Consider the following 17,863-nt stretch of genomic DNA (forward strand, 5'->3'; position numbering starts at 1 on the left):
TATGGATTGAAAGTTTGGTACCCCTCTTTGAAGAAAAGTTAGTTAAAAACTGTTTTTTCCCCACATAATTGCTTATGTGTAGAAAGCACATGTATATCCTACTCACTGAAGGAAACAAGTGTGGCCCATTCAACTCACTGCAGAAATACTGCATTTGAAAACAACTTGAAATACAATTCATTGTACGTACCCACCTGCTAGAGCAGTGTCTTTCAACCTTGGCCTCTTTAAGATGTATGGGCTTCAATACCCAAATTTCCTCGGCCAGGATGGGTTTCAATTCTCGATGTTGAAATCCACACTTCTTAACAATTGCAAGTTGAAAAGCTCTGTGTTAGAGGATGGTTTGGGAGCTACTGAGTTCAATCAGCAGGGGAATATATAGGTAGTCCTCGACTTATGATCACAATTGAACCCAAAATTTATGTTGCTCAGTGAGACAGTTAAGTAAATTTTGCCCCCTTTATGACCTTTCTTGTCACAATTGTTAAGTGAATCACTACAGTTGTTAACTTAGTAACACCGTTGTTAAGTGAATCTGGTCTCCCCATTGACTTTGCTTGTCAGAAAGTTGCAAAAAGTGATCACATGACCCCAGGACACTGCAACTGTCATAAATATGAACCAGTTGCCAAGCATCCAGATTTTGATCAATTGACCATGTAATGGTTATAAGTTACTTTTTTCAGTGCTGTTGTAACTTCACTGAGTGGTCGTAAGTAGAGGGCCACGTGTACTTTATAGAGATACCTTGCTGTTGCCTTTCACCTGATAGCTTTCCTTGTATTATAGCACAGAGGCAGCTGGCATTACCATTATCAGCGAAGTGGGTTTGGATCCTGGCCTCGATCATATGTTGGCAATGGAATGTATTGATAAAGCAAAAGAAGTGGGTGCTACGGTAAGCTCAACTGAAAAAAGAACCCAAGTCATAGCCCATGCTCCTTGTCCCCAGTTTTGTTTTTATCCTCCTCTTCCTCCTTAAAAAAAGGAAAGCTTTCCTCTTTCCTTTGCTTTTTTTATGAAGCATCAACTTTTACCACACGCAAAGACAAAATGGAAAAGACAAATTCTGATGAATCTTAAATTTTGAATTTCATCTGAGAAAAGCAAGTCCATACACTGAGAATACATTTGAAATTAATCTTGATTAAGTCCCACAGAAACCAATAATGCTGTAATTTTAATAAATTTATTGTTATATACTGGATTCGATGCTTGATTGACGAGACGAGGTGAGTGAGTTCAGCAAGAATCGTTCTTTATTTGGTTGCAGGAACTGAACTGGGAAACAGGGCTGCGAATGAAGCTATTTATACCCTGGCCTCTAGGTGGCGGCCAATAGATTTAAAGCAACCTATTGCCGCCCTAGAGGCAGCCAGTGGTGGCGCTGGAGACGGGTTGTCTGAGGAGCTGGGAGCTGTTAGCCAGCTTCCCTGCTTAAACAACCTTCCACAATTAACCCCATGTGATACTCTTTAGTAAGACAAAAAACCAATACATTACATTTATAATGAATCCCATCACTTTCAGAGGGGTTGTGTAGTAGGATCCTGTTCATGTCTACCCATTTCTTTTTCTGAAGCTCATAGACAGCTATAGGATTGCCGTGAACTCACTGTGTGATTGGTTTGTGCTTAGAATGTATAGGCTTTATATGAATAGATCCTAAGTTTAATTTTTAATTCTTTTTTTGATACTAGATGTTATAAAAGTTGAATGAATTTCTAAAGAAAACTGTATAAATGTCTTAGATGTTTTTCTACATTTTACAGTAGAATACTGTAAAACTAGATTAATCAGAATTATACAATTAGGCTATGTTAAATAAATTCAGGAATCTCTATTGGATAAACTAACTGAATTTAAATTGAGATCTTTATTTTCATCCACTCCAGGTGATATCCTACACTTCCTTCTGTGGAGGCTTGCCTGCTCCTGAATATTCTGACAACCCCCTGAGATATAAATTTAGCTGGAGTCCACAGGGAGTCCTACTAAACACAGTTAAATCTGCAACCTATTTAAAAGATGGAGAGGTGATGTAATTTCTCTTTAAAAGTATACACATTTTTTGTATGTATGAGTGCCAGCTGGCTTCATATCTCTAAGGCAGGACCAGAACTCCTGGTTTCTAGCTTTCTGATTTTAACCATTGTACTGAACTGGTTTCCGTGTGTATACAGTACATATATATGTTAAAATGAAAAGGTGGCTTATAGCTGTATCTGATTGAGGAGTTTTGAAAACTCTTCTGATGTGAACAAAGTTAGTTCTTAATGGAACATTTTCAATTTAAGTTAGGCAGGGCCAGATACAACAGCCAATCAAAGGACAGCCATTTTCATATCACTACCCTTTCCAAAGTTTTCATTCCCATCTCATCCATGGGTAAAGGAAATGTAGCCTTAGTTCCCAAACACCTGTTCTATTAATTAAATTGGCTAGTTCCTCCCTGTTAGAATAATCAATGGACAATACAGTGGTCACCTAACTGTTATGTGGTTAGGTGATCAAGGAAGATATCACTCCATGGGGGAGATAAATTTGATAAGTAATAAGAAAGCAAGAAGAGTCTTCATGTTGCTATAATTGGCATGGAAACTGTTTTAAAGAAAATCAAAATATTGATGAGCTACCAGCAAGGAAGGGGAAAATCCACTTTGTCCTAATTCCGAATAGTAACCTTGGCTTTTAGGGCATGAATCAGTAAGATCAGTAAGATTTGCAGCAGTGCTAAAACTTGTCTTAATAAGGTTCCTGTTAAGGGAATGCAGGCTCTGTGTGGAATGTAGCACACTGAAGGTCTTGTGAAAAAACAGAAATTAGGACACAGCAGAGACCTGAAAGGAAGTGGCCATAAATAAGACTTGGGAGAGATGTTTAACCTTCATGATTGTGGGAGACAGGCATTTTTAAAGAGCAGCTTAAAGGTTTGGCAGGCCCTGTCCTCAAATATAGTACACTTACATGATTGTTGTTTTTCATAATCCTTAGATTATTAATATTCCAGCCGGAGGAGCTTTGCTTGATTCTGTTACTGTCATGGATTTTTTCCCAGGATTAAATTTGGAAGGTTTTCCAAACAGGGATAGTACAAAATATGCTGAATCTTATGGTATTCAATCAGCTCACACTCTTTTAAGAGGAACATTAAGGTACACGGTAGGTACATTTGCATTATAGAAGTGTGATTGATCATAGAGAGAGCATGGGCACCCGCAGGGGAGGGGGGAAATGGCAGCATGGATGTCATGACTCCAACCACATGGTTTAAGTATTTGCATAGGATAGGGAACAAAAGCATGAAAAGCTGGGCTTTTGTGTTTTGATATCATAATGCACACATCGTTTTTGCACCATTGTGGTTTGTAATAGATACATGCCTGTGTTAGAGAGCTGAAGGTACTGTATGTCTGCACCAATTAAAATATTAGTTAATTGCTCTTTGGTTTCTAGTTCTGGAACAGGAGGCATTTTTTTAATTGCCCCTGCTTTATACACAGGTAGTCCACAACTTGCAACCATTCATTTAGTAACTGTTCAAAATTAAAACTGCACTGAAAAAAGTGACTTACAGTGAGGGAAAAAATATTTGATTCCATGCTGATTTTGTACGTTTACCCACTGACAAAAAAATGATCAGTCTATAATTTTAATGGTAGGTTTATTTTAACTGTGAGAGAGAATAACAACAAAAGAATTCGAGAAAAACGCATTTCAAAAAAGTTATAAATTGGTTTGAATCTTAATTGTTCCAGCATAAATGAGTGCATGATTTTCAGATTTCTGACGAAAAGCCTGTTGGAAAAGCTGAAAAATCATTCAATGGTATTCCAATATTGTCTTGAGCTGTTTTCATGCTTATTAGGTTAGCAGGTCTGAAGGCTTGTGTCATTTCCTAATCCTTTCCATTTGTCTTTTCCAGGGTTACTGTAAAGCTATAGAAGGTTTTGTGAAATTGGGACTAATAAATCCAGAACCATGCCCTATGCTTAGTGCAACTACACCTTCTGTAAAATGGGTAAGTACCTATTCCAAAGGAGAGAAATAGAATTGAGGTTGGTATGATAATCAATTAGTTCCTATAAATTTAGTACATTTACAAAATGTAATGTTTTAAATTAGTGTAAATAAGAGCCACCCTGTAAAATCATTTTATCTTGAGGGATTCCGGGTCCAGGGGCTACCATTCAGAAGGCCCAATCTTTGGTGTCTGCCAGCCTTTTATAATTTTTATTGATTTTTTTTTGCAAAGTTAAAATTACAGAAAAATTAAAAAGAACATAGAAGAGAAAAAAGATATAAAAAGCAAAATAGAAGAAAAATGTATAGCATCAAGAAAAGAGAAAGAAAAAAAGCAACTCCAATCTTTGCAGAGCTTGCAGGCATGATTAATTCCCCCCAAATTACATGATAACATAGTTCCCTTCTTCCCATCTATAATCCCCTTTAATCAATGAGTCCAGAGATCACCAGTTTATTTTTATCTATTTTTAGCAAAAAGTTCATAAAGGATTTCTAGTTTTTTTTTAAAAGTAGTTATTGCTCCTTCCCTAGTCAAATAAGTCAATTTAGCCATTTTCCCACATTCTGCCATCTTCCTGATCCGCTCTTCCATTGTGGATTTTTGTATATTTTCCCATCTTTGCATGTATAATAGCCCCCCTTGCAGTTCCCATATATAAAACCAAAACTTTCATAAGTCTTTTCTAGTTGTCTGCCTTTAAGTCCTATTAGGAAAAATTCTGATTTTAGGTGAATACTAATTTTTAAAATTCTCTGCATCATCGTATGTATTTGTACCCAGCTTTTTAAAAAACCTTTTCACAAGTTTAACAAATGTGGTAAAGTGGCCCTTCCTGTTCTTGGTGTTTCCAACAACAATTAGTGATATCTATCTATCTATCTATCTATCTATCTATCTATCTATCTATCTATCTATCTATCTATCTATCTATCTATCTATCTATCTAACGACAGAGATAGATAAATAGATAGACATATGTATGTATGTATGTATATGCATATGTATATATGTGTGTGTGTATATGTGTGTGTGTATATGTATATGCATATGTATATGCATGGGTGTGTGTATTGATATATATTTATATTGATATATGTATATATATATATATATATATATATGTGTGTGTGTGTGTATGTGTATATGCATATGTATATATGTATGTGTGTATATATGTGTGTATGTGTATATAAGTGTTTGTATATATATATGTATATATATATATATATATGTATATGTGTGTGTGTATTGATATATATTGATATATATATTGATATATATATATAGTGAATCCAATTAAAGAGTTACTTTGAGGAAAGAGGGAGTGTGTGTGTGTCTGTGTGTATAGATATAATATATTGATATATATATTGATATATATGTTTTAAATGTTTGTTAAGCATTCAGAATACACTTGCTTGGTCCCAGACACGGGACAAATCTTATTTCCTGTTTCAGCCTAGCCCAAGGCCATCTACAGGCAGTAGCCACAGCAGTGGCAGTTCATATTTGTGTAAATTTTTTGGCTTGCTAACTAAGAATAAAGGGAGACCGATATGATCATTTCAAACTTATTTGTTCTCATCAGTCAGCCATACCCTTCTGAGATTCGAACCTGGGCCGACTGCATCTTAAGCAGTTGTTTTAACCCCTAGGCCACAGGGTCTTGCTCTCTCTTTGTTAGCTGAGAAGCAAGGGAGATATGTGTTTAATTAATTTAATTTAATAATTTGATTTCTATACCGCCCTTCTCCCGAAGGACTCAGGGCGGTGAACAGGGCGATACACAATAAAAATATTATACAAAAATTAAAAAGCCATTAAACATTATGCCCTTAAAATTAATACATATTACAATTAAAACTATTTATAAAACCCAACCCCATCCCATCAGACCAGGCCAGCTTGTTCGAAAAAGAAAGTTTTGAGATCGCGCCGGAAGGAGCGAAGGTCGGGGGCCATCCGGAGCTCAACCGGTAAGCTGTTCCAAAGGTCTGGCGCACCCACAGAGAACGCTCTCCCCCTGGGGGTCACCAATCGGCATTCTTTGATCGGTGGCACCCTGAGGAGGCCCTCTCTGTGGGAGCGCACTGGACGGAGGGAAGTTGATGCCGGCCGCAGGTGTTGCCGTAGGTAATCCGGACCCATGCCATGAAGGGCTTTGTAAGTCATCACTAACACCTTGAACCTCACCCGGAGAGCAACCGGTAGCCAATGCAGCTCGCGGAGCAAAGGTGTAACATGGGAGTATCGGGAAACTCCCAAGACAACTGTTAAATGTTTGTTAAGCATTCAGAATACATACATATATATATATATATATATATATATATATATATATATAGTGAATCCAATTAAAGAGTTATTTTGAGGAAAGAGGGACAGCCTATACATTTTATAAATAAATAAATAAATGAAGAGAGGGAGGGAGGGGCTCGGAGGACCCAAATGTTGGACTTGTTGGTCTGAACGATTTCTCAAAGTTCTGTAATTCAAACATTACAGATAGTTCTCACCGTATGACCATAATGGAGCCTATTGTATGTTATAATGGTCATAAAACAGGTTGGTCACATTTTTTTGCAGCAGTCGTAAAGCAAACCACCACAGTTAAGCAAACACCATGGTCGTTAAGCGAGCCAATGGTTCACTATGGGCCCAGTTTTGCCAAAAAGTGTAAGGGCTGGTTTTTGTCAAAAATAGTAAAATGCCGTCACATGATGGCAAACAGCCATAAATGGCATCACATTGTTGAATATATGTCAGAAAATCTCTTTAGTGATATATACCTATAGTATATCATTTTATAAACAAAATCTCTCTTAAATTATAAGACAGTGTAAGTTTATCATGCACTTTTTAGCTCATCTTATATTTCATAATTCAACAGTCATTTATACATTTCAGCAATTATATGTTCATCATTTGTTCTGTACCTTGTAGCTTTTTATCTATATTCAACTTCTCCCTTAATTGTGTATACGGAAACCGATGAAAAGCAAATCCTTCTATGGCAGGGGTAAGCAACTATGGCCCTTTTACAACCTGTGGACTTCAACTCCCAGAATTCCTGAGCCAAAAATTCCTGACTCTGGAATCCTGGGCGTTGAAATCTACAGGTCAGAGGTGCCCACCCCTGTTCTATGGTCAATTGTTCTCATGATTTCAAATTCTCAATTTTCCTGTATTAACAAATTTTGATATGTTACCCATTTTTTCCTTGCCTGCTGTTTCTTTTTTTTATATTTTTTTCTGCATTTTTTTAAGGCTGTTTACCTTGGTCTTCAGTATTTCAATCATTTTTCTTAAAACTGTTTGTTTTTAGAAAGAGCTAATGTGTAAGTTGCTTGGACTTCAGTCTTCTGTCAAATATGATGAACTCCAACAGGCTGTCTATAATCATCTGAATGAGAACAAAAAACAGTTGGAAGCAGTGGAATGGTAGGATAGAAATTGTAGGATTTCCTCTCTTTTTTTCTCCACTTCTAGCATTCAGATATTTCATATATTCAACTGCTATAATGTTTTTCTTTAAAATGTGCATCAGTCATGTTTGTCTTGAAATGTTTAGCTCAGGGAATAAATCAGTACTTGGATTTGCTTGCAAGATTACTGGCAGAGGTTAATTTACTGGTTTTTTTTAGCTGCCAGCCCCCAAATACCCATAAGGAGAGCGTAATAATGTTTAGAACAAAAGTAACCTTATTAGTGAGACTAATTATAGAGAGAGCAAAAGGCAAGTCCTGGTCTAAAAGTATCAACAATATTCTGATTTTTCTGAATAGGCTCGATATAGAACGCTTTACTGAAGGTCACAAAATCATATGACTGAGGAAATGTAGGAGGGAGGGGCACATTCCAGAGGAGTAAGAGACAACTCAACCTTGATTTTATGTGAGAGAGAAAGTGGGTGAAGACAGCCCCGCCATTATAGTTCACATAGTAAATTGCAGATACAGATACTAAAGTCCTCAGTCTGGCAGCATTATGTCTATAAATGTGAAAACAACAATTCATCTTCATTTTAGGCCTGATAGCAACAGAAAAGTCTGTTCCCCAAAAAAAGACCATAGCTTGTACCAAGGCACAAAAGTTCTCTTAGAGTTGATGCTTAATCATTAGGGCAGAGAATTGCCCCCTGAGAAGTGGAAAAACTAAGACTTCCCCGCTACATACCTTATTTATACTATTTCTTCATAGAATCCCTTCTTTGCACAGCAAATGTACACAAGGAGACTAAAAGCATGGTACCAACCTGAAACCCCTTGAAAGGAATGCTTCTGTATAGCTGTTCATCTGTCATTTATGTCACAGTACCAAATTGGTGTACACCTCATAAATATATGGGGTGAACTCAGAGTTTGGAGATAGGCTTAATATCATACAAGTAGTCCTTGACTTATGACCATAATCGAGCCCAAAATTTCTGTTGATAAGCAGGGCAGTTGTTAAATGAGTTTTGCCCCATTTTATGACCTTGCTGTTAAGTGAATCATGCAGTCTTTAAGTGAATCTGGCTTCCCTCATTGACTTTGCTTGGCAGAAGCTGGCTGGGAAGGTTACAAATGGTGATCATATGACCCTGGGACAGTGCAACTTTCATAGATATATGCCAGTTGCCATGTGTCCAAATTTGGATCATGTGACCATGGGGATGCTCATATGTGAAAAATGGTTAGTCACTTTTTTCAATGCCGTTGTAACTTCAATGGTCACTAAACAAATGGTTGTAAGTCGAAGGCTAGTGTAATTTTTTCAGTTATTCCTGCGCAGAATGTGAAATTCATACATCTTTGTAAATTTTATACAGTATGTACTTAGCAGAGTATAGATTTTCAGGCTTCTTTTCCCTGTTTGATGTTTTATGGTGTGAATTTTTAATAAGAAAATTGTCTCTGAAGTTTGTGTAAGTTCAGGTTAATAGCCTACCTACGTCCATGAAAATATAATTTTCAGGGTGGCAGTAATGATACTTGTTCAGATATGGATAGAATAAAAAAAAAACCAGTTCAAGTGCTTTATCATCTGTCCTTTACACCTGTTGATCAAACTCTGCTGCACTGGGGAAAAGTCTTCTTATTGTTCTTGGCATTACCTGTTTTTATCCGCCTTTCAGGTTGGGGTTGCTTGGAGATGAACCTGTTCCAACAGCACATAGTATAGTGGATGCATTGGCCAAACACATGGAAGCAAAGCTCTCATACGGTAGGCGATATGCTCTTCACCCATAGTTTTATTTTCCAATACAGGTAGTCCTCAATTTATGACTGTAATTGAGCCAGGAATTATGGTCTTAAGTCATTGCAGTCATTATTTATTTATTTATTTTATTTTATTTTAATCCCATTTATATCCCGCCCTTCTCCGAAGACTCAGGGTGGCTTACAATCTAAGCACAAATCAAATGTGCTTAGCATTAAGGGAGTCACTAGGTGATTGTGTCTGATTTTCCAACCGTTTTTGTGGCAGTCATTAAGCAAATGCTGCAATTGTTAAGTGTATCCATTTTACCCAATGAATATTTTTTGGTGGAATCTGGAAGTTAATAAAAAGAAGGAGGGAAGTACCAGATGGATTAATCCAACCTGTCCTAATTAATGTCCAGGGAACAGCCGAGCATTGAGATGGTCAGACATTCAAATAAACAGTACAGATAGTGTTAATTGGGACTTGAAAATCTGTTGTTAATCAGCACGGTTGTGTCAGCCGTCCCAGGTTCATTTGTTCGTGTCAGAAGCATCACAATTAAAATAAGGCATACTATATGACATAAAATTTAAAATATAATACAAGATTAAAATATGTACAAATTAAACAGATCTTGTCTAGAAACTAGCAACATTAATTGTGTTTCTGTCGCGCTGCCATGAGGTCCTCAAGTGTCCATTGATCGGGGAACAAAGGGCAGGTATACATATGCATTATCATTTGCATGTTGCCACAATTGCAAAGAGCAGAAGCCACTGGATAGCTCCATTTGTTCAGTGTGTCTCTGGAACCTGTTATACCTGTGCACAATATATTCAGTGATTTCCATACTTCCCAGCTTTCATCAGACTCAGGTGCCAGATCCTCTATAGGTTCATCCAGGGTTGGTTCTTTGTAGCTTTCCATAGATCCACTCTGCTTCCAAATTCTTCAGTCTTCCATCGACCTAAAGAAGCTTTTCTTGGATTTTAATCTCTGCTGAGCTGCTTATAGGCCATAGAGTTGGTGTTGTCTAGATATTGGTGATTAGAATCTCTCTGTAATGCTGCTGCTTCTCTGTGAACAGCAGGCAGGGCAATGCCAGCTAGGTGGTAGATATTATCTAGAGGGGTAGTTTTAAGGCATTTGGCGAGAAGCAAAACATCTTCAAGGAAAAAAGTCCAGTTGCCTTTTGAAAAAGCATTTTTGGGATGGCTAAAACCCGGAAGACTGAGAATCTTTATAGGCATTCAGTAATAATTCTGCTACCTTTATTCAGAGCAACTTTCCCAGCATCTGCTGATTTATACTAGACTGGGCATAATGTTGTTCAACCTCCTCAAATGTTTTTTTCCTGTGTAGCAATCACATTACCTTTTTAAATAGAGAAGCAAATCTTTAGTATGATTTGGATGGGAGTTAAACTGCTGGTGTTTTTAATGATTTTTTATTTTATGGCAAACTTAGTGATAACAGAGTTTCATAATGTAAGTATAGATTTTTTTTTACCATTAAAACTTTATCTAGCAATAAAAACACATACAGATATACATAGAGATATATATTCAGTTCCTTCTTTCAAAAGGTGCATTAACAGTGCTCTGTGCTATTTTTTTATTATAATCCTTTTATTGTACTTAAAGATGTATTTTCAAAAAAACATTGTCTATGAATAACAGATATTGCTCAATATCGAATTAGTAAAAGTTGTGTTGTTCTTGAAATAGTTTTGCAGTTCACTTTTAATACACAACTTGTCAATTTTTTAAGAACAATTTCCTTTTGTTTAGGGTCTGGAGAGCGAGATATGATAGTTATGAGGAATGAAATAGGAATTAGGCATCCCTCTGGTCATTTGGAAGATAAATATATTAATCTTGTGGTGTATGGAGATGATAAAGGGTATTCTGCAATGGCCAAAACGGTGGGATACCCTGCTGCTATTGCAGCAAAGATGATTCTTGAAGGTATGTATCTTTCTTCCCTTTTAATTAAGGAGTCCTTGAAAGTAATGTGATTACTTTAGGTAATTTGTTATAAAATACCTCCTGAAAAAGCATAACTTACTTATTATACATGTCTATTATACCTTTCTATTTATTTAGTAAGTTAAGCCTCAGTGCCCAGCTACTTATTTTAAAGGGCTACAGTTACATTTAGTGAGATTTTGTTAAGGTATGTTCTGTTGTTCTAACCTAGAAATATGTTTGGAGTAACTTCCCATAATGGTCCTATTCTCCTATTTCTAGTATGTTCCACATTTTAATTTTTCTTTCACCTTTCTTTCTCTGAGTAAAAGGAAATGAATTGTTCATTTGAAATTAATACACGTGCAGTGTTTTCAAGAATAAATAAAGACGCAAGTCTTAACTGCAAGTAGAATGCCATTGTATTTTTTTATTAAATGAGTACTGTTATGCCCCTATAAAATTTGTTCAAATAATAAGTTATTTCTTATTTGGTATTTCAGGTGAAATTAACAACAAAGGTATGATCGTCCCATTGACAAAGGATATATATGGACCAATACTCAAGCGTATTCAAGCAGAAGGCATTGCCTACACAACCCAGAGTGTTATTAGGCAATAAAGCAGACCTCATGTTCCTCTTAGCCACCCATCCACTGAGTTTCTAATATGCACAAATTGAAGCTTGAAAATCTGCCATGGATACCTTCAGTTGAAAAGTCTTCTATGCTGAACCCATTGAAATGAACAAAAGAGCAACACAGTTTCTATTATCTTGAGAACCTCTAGCCTTTAGTTCAGGTTTTCACATGAGATTATCCTATCGAATTGGGTTTATTAAAGGCTACAGTCCCAACTGACTTATTTGGAAGCGAGTCTCAATGACTTCTGAGTAAGCTGTTTTATTTGTGTACTTATCCCAATATTTATCATAGTATGGCATGGTATTTTTCTTCAGAAATGTAGGATTTTTATACATGAGGCAAGGCTCTTAAGGTTGTACAAAAGTATTTTTCATTGTTTCATAAAGGCTGCAAAATTGCTGCATATGGTGAATGTTTCTAGTACAGTGTTTAAAATGAATTTTTAAAACATTCTAAATTTAGAAATATTTGCTCTTTATTAGAAATGAAGAAGTTTATGATCTAAGTGCCCAAAGTATTGGTTTTCAAAAGCTCCCACTTCATCCAGATATGGTTATGTTTTACTATATCATTGGTCTTTTAAGAATGTATAAGGGATAATTCATTTTTCCATGAGCCATTTTTGTAATCACTTTGTGATTTGATCAATATGCTTGATGAGTATCTACACTAATTCCTTGAGTGATAACTAGAGTCAAAAGTAGTTGGCTTTCTTAAAACCTACGTCATATTGTTGAGCTAGCTCAGTCTAGGTATTTCCAGTTAAAGGCTACAGTTAACAGAATTGGAAAAGATCTGTTACTGGGACTCTGAAGACCTTCTCCTAAAAAGGAGATGCTAATGTGCAATAGACCAGCCTTTCCTAACCTGGTTACCCTCCAAAGGTATTGGGACTGCAGCTTCCCATATTCTTAGAATGTATGAACAGTTCTTTGAATGTCATAAAACTGATATAGTTGTGATGGAGATATGATTTTTATAGCCAAAGGGAAAACTATTTTCCAGTTGCACTTTTAATTTCTAGAAATTAATGTGGCATTTTTATGTATTGAGGATATGATTGTTCTAGACATTTCTATAATATATGCTGAAAATCCTATTGTGGAGGGAAAAAAATCTGCTTTACATTTGCCAATTGTTATATTCCTTGAAATTATGTTTTATATATTGGACGACTTCTAAATTCTGACGTGCTATGTAAAGTTGCCAATTAGTTTATTTATTTACATTATTTTGTAAACAGAATATTCTGCAGTGCCTTGTAAAGTCCGTACATGGTTCAGTATTGGAGAGAAACAATATATCAGGTAGATATCTGATACATATAAACATTTGTTCTTGTTCTTCAATGGACTTTCAGACCAGTGTCACACAAGTAATATGAATTATCTGTTTTACTGCATAGAGAGGAAACCAGGATGTTTTCCTTAAAACCATTCTCATAAAAGGAGAAAGTTGTGGGTTTTTTGTTTTTGTTTTTTGTATCCCAGGGAGGGGAAAAAAATGTGGACAGAATTCGGAAGTACAGATCGGAAAAATGTGGAGTTTCCACTGACATCTGCAGCCAACACTGTTGACCATTCAGATAGTTAAACTAATGCCAGCATAATTTTCCCAAAAGTTTTAATTCAAAGATACAATGAGTGGTAGCTCTGGCTCTTTTCTTAGTATTTTTGGAATTGGTTAAATCTGCAAATACTAAATTTACATATGGCCCCCTGATATTTTGATGTATTGGGTCAGAGCAATTTTTAATATTGTATAATCCTGTGCACATTTACCAAAGAGTAGATTCCACTGTAGCCATGAAATTTAATGTATATATACAATTGTATCAGAGGTTTAGTATCTATATGATTACAGCATTAACATCCCTAATTTCATTATTTTGATGCTCACATGTTCACAAAAGATAATTGCTGTCTGAAATTGTTTAATTTTTTTAACACAATGTCCAGTGTTCTTTCTCTGCCTGATGAGCTCACTGAGAAGTAGGAAAAGTGAGTACAAAATATTCACTGGAAGGTAGTGGAATTGCTTCATTTACACTTAGCAAATTTTTCAGAAAAAAAATTGAGGGCTGCTGGCCTGGAAACAATTTGCCACCTAATTTCACAACAGTATGCCTCAGTTTGTACAATCCCCACAACATAAAAAACCCTGTTATGAAATAAATCTGAAAAGGTTAAATCATAAAGCTGTGTTACTGTGCATTTCTATGGCTCATGCAGTAGAGAGAAAGCAGAGCTGCTTAACTCATTCTTTGCATCAGTCTTCAGACAAAAAGAAATTATAGACCAACCTACCGAAACATAACTGTAAAAGATGGACTAGAAATAAAAATTAAGATAAGTAAGAAAATGGTAAGAGAACACCTGTCTGACCTTGATATTATATAAATCACCAGGACCTAATGGATTACATCCCAGAGTTCCTAAGGAACTGGCATATGTTATCTCAGTATCATACCTTTAAAAACTCTTGGAGCACTGGGATTGGAAAAAGAGGCGATGTGGTTCCCATCTTCAAAAAAGAAAAGAAAAAACAGACCCAGGAAACTACAGATCATTCAGTCTAACATCAATACCTGGGAAGATACTGGAAAAAATAATCAAAATACAGATCTGTGAACATCTAGAAACAAATAAAGTTATAATTAGTAGCCAGCACAGGTTTGTTAAAGACAGATCATGCCAAACCATCTTATTTCATTCTTTGACAAAGTGACTAAATTACTAGACCAACAAAATGCTGTGGACATAGTATATTTAGACTTCAGCAAGGCATTTGACAAAATAGACCACAACCTACTTTCTGGTAAGCTAGAAAAATATGTGATAGAAGCATCACCACCAGATGGATTTGTAACTGGCTGACAAACTGTACTCAACAAGTATCCTTAATGGTACTACATCAACATGAAGTGAAGTAAGCAGTGGGATACCACAAGGTTCCGTCTTAGGCCCAGTACTCTTCAATATCTTCATAAATGACTTAGATAAGGGAATAGAAGGGGATCTCATCAAATTTGCAAATGACACCAAGCTGGAAGGAAGAGCCAACACATCAGACGACAAGCTCAGAATCCAAAAGATTTTGACAGACTTGAACAATGGACCCTATCCAACAAAATGCTATTTAATGTGGAGAAAAGCAAGGTTTTACACCTGGGCAAGAAAAACCAAAAATACAAGTACAGATTAGGCGAAATCTGGCTCAAAAACAGCAACTGTGAGAGGGACCTTGGAATCCTAGTGGATGATCACTTAAACATGGGTCAGCAGTGTGCAGCAGCCGCCAAAAACGCTAATACAATCCTTGATTGTATAAACAGAGGCATAGAATTAAAATCATGTGAAGTTTTAGTATCGCTTTATGAAGCCTTAGTAAGGCCACATCTGGAATACTGCATCTAGTAGTATGTTGAGACTTTGAAAAAAAGTGCGAAGAAGAGCAATTAAGATGGTTAAAGGCGTGGAGACGAAAACATATGAAGAACGGTTGCAGGATTTGGGAATGGCCAGTCTAGAGAAAAGAAGGACTGGGGGGGGACATGATAGCAGTATTCCAGTATTTGAGAGGCTGCCACAAGGAGGAGGGGGTTAATTTATTTTCCAAAGCACCAGAGGGAAAGACAAGAAACAATGGTTGGAAACTGATCAAAGCGAGAAGCAAGCTGGAATTAAGGGAAAACTTCCTACAGTGAGGAGAATTAACCAGTGGAACAGCTTGCCCTCAGAAATTGTGGGTGCTTCATCACTTGAGGTTTTTAAAATGAGACTGGAGAGCCATTAGTCTGAAATGATATAGGGCAGGGGTCTTCAAACTTGGCCCTTTTATGACTTGTGGACTTCAACTCCCAGCAAAGCTGGCTGAGGAATTCTGGGAGTTGAAGTCCACAAGTCATAAAAGGGCCAAGTTTGAAGACCCCTGATATAGGGTCTCCTGCTTGAGCAGGGGGCTGGACTAGAAAACCTCCAAGGTTCCTTCCAGTTCTATTCTGATTGAAGTGGGAGAATAAGGAAACTAAGAAGTGAGTAAATGTATCAGTAGAGTTTCAGGAGGGATGATGTACAAGTTTAGACTTCACTCAGGGAAAAAAGGCACAACCTGTTCAAGAGAACTACAGAGAAAAAATCTTAAACCTGCCCTTTGCAACACAGAGCCTGGGACTAGTCTTCCTGATTCTTAGACAGACTGTTTTGGGGCTTTGAAAGTCTGAATCATTTCTGGATTACTTGAAATTTTGTTTCCGGTAATCCAGAGTTGATTCAGATCTTTACTCTTTTCTCCTCCCCAAATAAAAAGATTATCATGGAAGCCTTAGTTTTATATGGTTTTCAGTTTATAGTATTGGAAAGGGACAAGAAATTGCCTACCGTATTTTCCGGCGTATAAGACGACCCCCCAACTTTTGAGATGATTTTCAAGATTTTTCATCTTATACACCGGAAAATCAGCGAGCCCGGGAAGGCTCGCCCTCCCCTCTCACTGTGGAGGAAGCAGGGCAGGCTGGCATCTGGCGGGAGCCGGCAGGGCAGTCCTGCGCACGCGCGCACTCCCCAACTGTTAAGGAGCACTCCTTAGCAGCTGGGGAGTGCGCGCGCGTGTGCAGGACTGGATGCTGCCTCAAGAGGGAAGAGCGTCGGGCAGGAGCCGGCAGGGCAGTCCTGCACACGCGCAGCCGGGGTGGATGGGAAGCGCAATATAAAAGAGCAAGCAGCCACACTGGCAACCTCTTCTCTCTTTCGCTGTTTCTCGGGCCGAGGTGGCCGCTAATCAAGAAGGGAGCCTGATTCGGTGCTGGGCACGCCTGCCTGCTTTCCTCTACCTGAGCTTGCTTCTGCAACAAAGGCCCAGCAGCCGGCAGTAGAGAGCGCCGCGCGGCTCGCCTAAGCCGGCGTCCACTTCCAGAGACAGCCAATGCCACTTCCTTAGTTGGGGAGGAAGGTAGCAGAAGCGGAGCCAGCAAGCTCCCTGACGTGCCTCTGGAGAGTAGGCAGGTGGCGGTGCCCGGGGACCCGTCCCTCTGCCAACCGAGACCGCCCCTCATTTCCCTCTGACGGCTGTTGAAGTAGCAGAAAGCAGCAGCCCAGCCAAAGCAGCCCCTCTCCAGGGGCGACTCCCCCTTTCTCTCTCTCACACACACACACGTCTTTCCCTCCCCCGAGGTTCTTGTGCGCAATCCCGCTCAAAAGTACCGCAACAGTCTCTCAACTTCGCGGTTTCTGCCACGACGCAGGCGGGGGTGGACGCGACACCGAGGTGCCATTTAAGAAAAGAAAAAAATGCCTAAGAGGGCAGCAGAGGCCAGTGGCCGGGTGCGAAGGAAGGTGTTCCCGAAGTCTTGGGCAGAGCTAAGGTCATAAAAGGGGATTTGAGAGGTCTTCCTTCTATCCCCACCTTTCCTTTCTCGCCCTCCATCCTCCCTCCCCACTGCCCCACGTGCTTCAAACTGGGCTGAGCAGGGAGCGGCGGCGGCAACGGCAATGGCCGTTGCCTTGCAAACATTGAGAGACAGCACCTGTCATGCTTCTGTGCAACAGCCAGCTCCCTTCTCCTCCTCCTCCTCCTCCTTCTGTTGCTGTGCTGCATTGGGAATAGCCGCGTTGCCACTGAACGGAGAGACTGAGGCAAAGAGGAGCCCAGACCGAGGGCTGACAAGAGGCTTTGCTGCTGTTGTCTGAGGCAAAACAAAACAAGGAGGGGTGTTGGTTAGCGAGGTGTGAGAGAGCGAGCAAGCGAGCGTGGGAGAGAGAGAGTGTCAGCTTGCTTCTCTCTTTCCACCTGCCCGGATGGCTGGATGGATCAAGAGCTGAGCCCGGCTGGCGAACAAACTTGCAAAGGCCGTCGGATGCCTTTGGGAGACGCCGCCGTTTTCGCTGGATGCCGGGACACCATTTCCGCCCGCGCCGCTTTGCACAAGGGGTGGGAGGAGGACGCCGAAGGTGATTGTTGGCGCGGCTGGGGAGCGCATGCGTGCGCAGGACTGCCCTGCCGGCTCCCGCCAGATGCCAGCCTGCTTTTCCGGTGTA

The 17,863-nt window shown here is 38.7% G+C and overlaps 1 protein-coding gene across 2 annotated transcripts in view; it reads left to right on the forward strand.

Annotated features, from left to right (window-relative positions):
* Positions 1–14,569, forward strand: part of AASS (aminoadipate-semialdehyde synthase) — a 46,790-nt gene extending 32,221 nt beyond the window's left edge. For both annotated transcript variants that reach the window (XM_083366681.1, XM_083366682.1), the window contains 8 exons: positions 793–901; positions 1,899–2,039; positions 2,998–3,165; positions 3,929–4,024; positions 7,356–7,471; positions 9,147–9,235; positions 11,008–11,184; positions 11,688–14,569. In XM_083366681.1, coding sequence (XP_083222807.1) covers positions 793–901; positions 1,899–2,039; positions 2,998–3,165; positions 3,929–4,024; positions 7,356–7,471; positions 9,147–9,235; positions 11,008–11,184; positions 11,688–11,806 — 1,015 coding nt within the window. In that variant the 3' untranslated portion in view covers positions 11,807–14,569. The remainder of the gene's footprint in view (positions 1–792; positions 902–1,898; positions 2,040–2,997; positions 3,166–3,928; positions 4,025–7,355; positions 7,472–9,146; positions 9,236–11,007; positions 11,185–11,687) is intronic.
* The last annotated feature ends 3,294 nt before the right edge of the window (positions 14,570–17,863 follow it).

Source organism: Vipera ursinii (assembly GCF_947247035.1).
Source record: "Vipera ursinii genome assembly, chromosome: 6".
Taxonomy (NCBI): Eukaryota; Metazoa; Chordata; class Lepidosauria; order Squamata; family Viperidae; genus Vipera; species Vipera ursinii.